The 4,379-nt window shown below is 62.7% G+C and overlaps 1 protein-coding gene across 1 annotated transcript; it reads left to right on the top strand.

Moving 5' to 3' along the window:
• The first annotated feature begins 23 nt into the window (after window positions 1-23).
• On the top strand, window positions 24-4,373 carry LOC121024766 (LIM/homeobox protein Lhx6-like). Its single transcript, XM_040466993.1, has 4 exons — window positions 24-265; window positions 1,416-1,487; window positions 1,885-2,067; window positions 2,427-4,373. Exons 1-4 carry the CDS (start codon window positions 182-184, stop codon window positions 2,550-2,552), a joined length of 465 nt encoding a protein of 154 aa, XP_040322927.1. The 5' UTR covers window positions 24-181; the 3' UTR covers window positions 2,553-4,373.
• The last annotated feature ends 6 nt before the right edge of the window (window positions 4,374-4,379 follow it).

Raw genomic sequence — 4,379 nt, 5'->3', positions numbered from 1 at the left:
CGGGGAGGCCGGGGCTGCGCGCGGGCCGGGGGCGGGGGCTGGGGCCGGGCCCGGGGCGGCGGGGCCGGCGCCTCCGCTCTCCTCCAGCTCCTGCTTCAGCCTCTGCTCCCGCTGCTGCCGTGGCCCCTCTCCGCGCGGCCCTCCGCGCTGCGTGCCCGCCGAGCCCGCCGCTCCCCGGCCCATGTACTGGAAGCATGAGAACGCCGCCCCGGCGCTGCCCGAGGGCTGCCGGCTCCCGGCCGAGGGCGGCCCCGCCACCGACCAGGTGAGCGAGCGAGCGAGTGGGTGAACGGCCCGGGCCACTGTCCGGCAGGGGCCGGGCGGCGGGCGGCCGCGGGGAGGAGGGGTTCGGGGGTGCGCCTGTGAGTGTGTGTCTGTGAGTGTGTGAGCGCGCGCGAGCGCGGAGGGGGGGGGGTCGCGGAAAGCGGGAACACATTATGCAAATGTTGGAGGAATTTCTCAAAAAGCGATTTAGCAAAGACACAGGCGAATCAAGAGGAGGCGAGGCGGGTATTGTCCGTCTGAATAGGCGCTGATAGCGCCGATGCGCCGGGGGTTGTGCTGGCGCAACGCTGAGAATCCCGACGCGGGGCCGGTCCCGGGCGCGCCGAGGGGCTGGAGGGTGCTTTTTCCTCTTCTTGGACGCCTCTGTTTTCTCTTTTTGGTTCCATTTCCCCCCACCCCCCCCGCGAATCTCGCCCCCGTTTTGCTCCGGGTTTCCCTCCGACTGGCCCTCCAAAGGCGCCTGAATTCGTGTCAATATCGCCGCATCAATTTCGAAGCGCGTGCTGGGCTGGAGGGCTGATGCTCCCAGCGCTCCGGGTTTTATTTTCCTCAAACGCCTCCCCCCCCCCCACCTCTCCTTTTTATTTTCTTTCTTTCTCTCTTTTCTCCTTTTTGCATTTTGTGTCGAGAGGAGGAGAAGGGAGCGAGGAAAGGGGGGGTGGGTGGAGAGAGAAAAAATTCGATTTTTAATTACTACCATTAAAAAATCAAATTTGCAATTCTTTGGGCGGCCTGATGGATCTCACTGATTGACAGTTGGAATTGACACTCTGGCTACCTCTTATCTTGGGCATTCACGACAATTTCTAATTGCAGGTAGTTTGTGTGTGTGCGCGTGTTTTTTTTCCCCCTCAGAGGCTTGGATTGCAAGGGAACTAAGCGATTACTTCAAGAGCCACGGGTTAAGTGCAGGGAGAGGGGGAGAGAGAGGGAAAAAATCCAATCCAAATTCAAATTGCTTCATTAGAGAGACACCGCTTTTGTGGGGAAGGGCTTTAAATGCCCACTACAAAGTTAAGACTCATTGTTCCGCGCCGGTTTATATAACAGGCGCGGGGAGGCGCTGGGCTCAGGCTGCGCGGAGCCAGTTGTGCAGCCGCCGCCGCCTGAGTTCCCTCCCCCTCCCCCAGGTGATGGCCCAGCCAGGGTCCGGCTGCAAAGCGACCACCCGCTGCCTTGAAGGGACCGCGCCGCCAGCCATGGTGAGTTCGCTCGGCCCTGCCTTCGATCCCCCGTCCCCCGGCTGTCCCGCCCTGGGGACCTTGACCGGCTTTCTGGCCCCGAAGCCGCTGCCCAAGCGCGGGGGGACTGCGGGAGGGCGCCGCCCCTCTCCGAGCCTCGGTTTTCCGGCCGGAAGTGTTGACTTTGACCGTCGCCAGCACCCAGGACGCGCGGGTTGAAAGTTGGGGCCGTCCCTTCCTCTCCAATAGGCCCTTCCATTCCTATCCTGTAGCCCATAGCGCGGCGACTCGGGAGAATTTCGTTGTCGACTGATGCGCTGGGGCCCCAGATTTGTCTCCGAGGCGGCGGCAGCCTCGGGCACTCACTCGGCTGGGCGCTCTGCTCAGCGTGCGGTTCTCCCTCTCTCCCCGACTGCAGGCTCAGTCGGACGCCGAGGCCTTGGCAGGCGCTCTAGACAAGGACGAGGGTCGGGCCTCCCCTTGTACACCTAGCACGCCATCTGTCTGCTCACCGCCTTCTGCCGCTTCCTCCGTGCCGTCCGCCGGCAAGAACATCTGCTCCAGCTGCGGCCTCGAGATCCTGGACCGGTATCTGCTCAAGGTGAGCCAGGGGCGGGGTGTTGCGTGTGTGTTGGCGGGGTGTGGGTTGCAGCCCCGAGGACTGCACGGAAGCGGCGCCGGTGCCAGGTCCACTAAATTCCTAATCCTGGTTCAGCCGCTGCCTGACTGTGCGGCTTTGGGCAAATCTTAGAGCCTCTCTGCCCCCTCGGGTTTCCGTCTGAAAAATGGGAAGAGTGTATGTCTACCTTCCTAAGCTCCCTTGTTACAGAAGGAAAGTAGGGCAGCCTCCGCACCTTCAGACCTTCAGCGACCGTCTCAGCAAACGGGGCCGGGGAGGCTGGGGCCGGGCGTGAAAAGAGGCCCGCGCTGAGCCGGCCCCCACCTCCGCCCCCTCCCCAGGTCAACAACCTCATCTGGCACGTGCGGTGCCTCGAGTGTTCCGTTTGTCGCACGTCTCTGAGGCAGCAGAACAGCTGCTACATCAAGAACAAGGAAATCTTCTGCAAGATGGACTACTTCAGGTAGGCTGCCGCCGCTGGGCCAGCAGTGTCGCCGGAGGCAGGCCCCTGGCGCGCACGGAGGACCCTTTGGCAGCGCTTGGTCTCTGGCTCCGGAGCCCCGATCCCGAGTGCACGCCCTGCGCGCCGCGGGGGCTCAGCCGGCCCGCTCTCAGCGCCCCAAAAGAGGAGCTCCAGGCCGCGCGCCGGTGCAGGCACAGGTCCGGGCCCGCGACCCGCCTCCGGTTCCTGCGGCCCACTCGCTTTGGGTCGCGTCTCTGGCTCCGTCTCGGGTCTTGCAGAGTGTCTGGCTCCGGTTCCGACCTCAAGCGCCGCGGTCCAGCTCTGACGTCCTGGTCTCTGGCTCCGACCCGCTCCGATCCCAGACGCGATCTGGCTGCCCCTACAGTGCCCTTCGGCTCTGGGTTGCAACTCCCGCTCCGACTCCAGCCGCGCCGGCATCTCTCCGGGGCCGGACCCTGAGCCGGGCTCCCGACTCCCGCTCCGGCTTTGCCCTTGGCTTCGCTGTGGGTCTGGGTCTTGGTCGGGGGCCCCAAGCACTAGCCTCGCGGCTCTCATATCCAAGCGCCTCTTCCTAAGCCCCAACCTCTGTCTCCGGCTCCGCCTCAACTCAGACCCTGGCGTCGTTCGAGTGTCGCATTTCCAGTCTGGGATCCTGCCCGGGTCCCAGGCGCCTGTTTCAGTCTCAGCTCCGTCGTCGTTTCGGTCGGGGCTTCAGCCTCTGCGGGTCTGGGCTCTGACTCTGAGCCGCCGGGAAGGTCAGGGTTGTCGGGCACAGCAGTCAGGGCCGCGAGTGGGATTACCCTGGGCTGGGCCCTCCGAGCTGCAGAGACGCGACTGGGCAGCTCTAGCCCCCGCCGCCTCATCTCAGCCCCGGCTCCTAACCGCGCGCTCAGGCCTGACCTGGTCACGGGGTCGAGGTCACAGCGAGGTCAGGGGCACAGCCGCCTCCGCCTCCGGTGTGATCCCTCCGGGAAGCGTGAACCTAACCTGAGGCGGGGCCACTAGGCCTACGGAGTGGGGAGAGTGGAATGGGACTGTTTCCTGGGAGGGATGCCTGTCCCCAAGGGTTTTGTCAGGAAGTGGTGAAAGCTGTTCCCCTATAACCGCTACCTAACCCGCAGACATCCCTCCCATCCTTGTCTCTGCGGAGGTCATGGCTTCAGTCTTCCTAGAAAGACCCCTGGCCCTGAAAGTCCCGCACCGCGGTGGGGGTGGGGGGGGGGGGGGGCAATTCTTGCCTCCTTGCCTCTGGTTCTGAGTCTCCTTGGCACCTGGAAAGAGATCTTGAGTCTAGAGTGAAGTTTGCAGCGTTTGGGGCTGGAGTACTCTGGGAAAAGCATAGGAAGCATGATTTCAGAAGCGGACTCTTCCTTTTGTGAAAGATCCTTGCAGCTGAGGTGTGCGTTGGGAGAGGGGAGCTCGCCCAGGTGGCCTGGGACTCAGCATGCAAGGAGCATATTGTGTCTCTCTGTTGTCCGGATCTGTGCAGTGCCACAGGAGGAATGCATCACTGAGCAAGGTCAGGGGTATGAGGACAGTGTGTGTACTCCTTTATGACCATTTTTGTCTTTTAGTTTAAATGTGTGTCAGGAGTGTGTGTCTCTGTGTGAATGTTGGGACTTCGTGTGGTGTGTGTGTGTGTGTGTGTGTGTGTGTGTGCACGCGTGCCAGGTAGTCAAGACATGATTACATCTGTACAGGGACGCAGAGGTGACAAGGCAAGAATTCCGAAATCTCATCATTCCTGCCCCCCCACTTCCCCTTCTCTGAGGGAGCATTCCTGCTTAAGGCCTTAACCCTGGCATTGAGGAGCCAAGGGTGTGATGTGAAC

This window comes from Herpailurus yagouaroundi, unplaced genomic scaffold, assembly GCF_014898765.1.
Source record: "Herpailurus yagouaroundi ecotype Mexico unplaced genomic scaffold, PumYag 67108, whole genome shotgun sequence".
In the NCBI taxonomy this organism is placed as follows: Eukaryota; Metazoa; Chordata; class Mammalia; order Carnivora; family Felidae; genus Herpailurus; species Herpailurus yagouaroundi.
This window is presented reverse-complemented; position numbering and strand designations above follow the sequence as displayed.

Coding starts and splice junctions, on each gene's coding strand:
- LOC121024766 (XM_040466993.1), top strand. CDS start 182: ATGTACTGGAAGCATGAGAACGCCGCCCCGGCGCTGCCCGAGGGCTGC. Junction 266..1,415: donor GCGGCCCCGCCACCGACCAG/GTGAGCGAGCGA, acceptor CCCCTCCCCCAG/GTGATGGCCCAGCCAGGGTC. Junction 2,068..2,426: donor TGGACCGGTATCTGCTCAAG/GTGAGCCAGGGG, acceptor CCCCCTCCCCAG/GTCAACAACCTCATCTGGCA.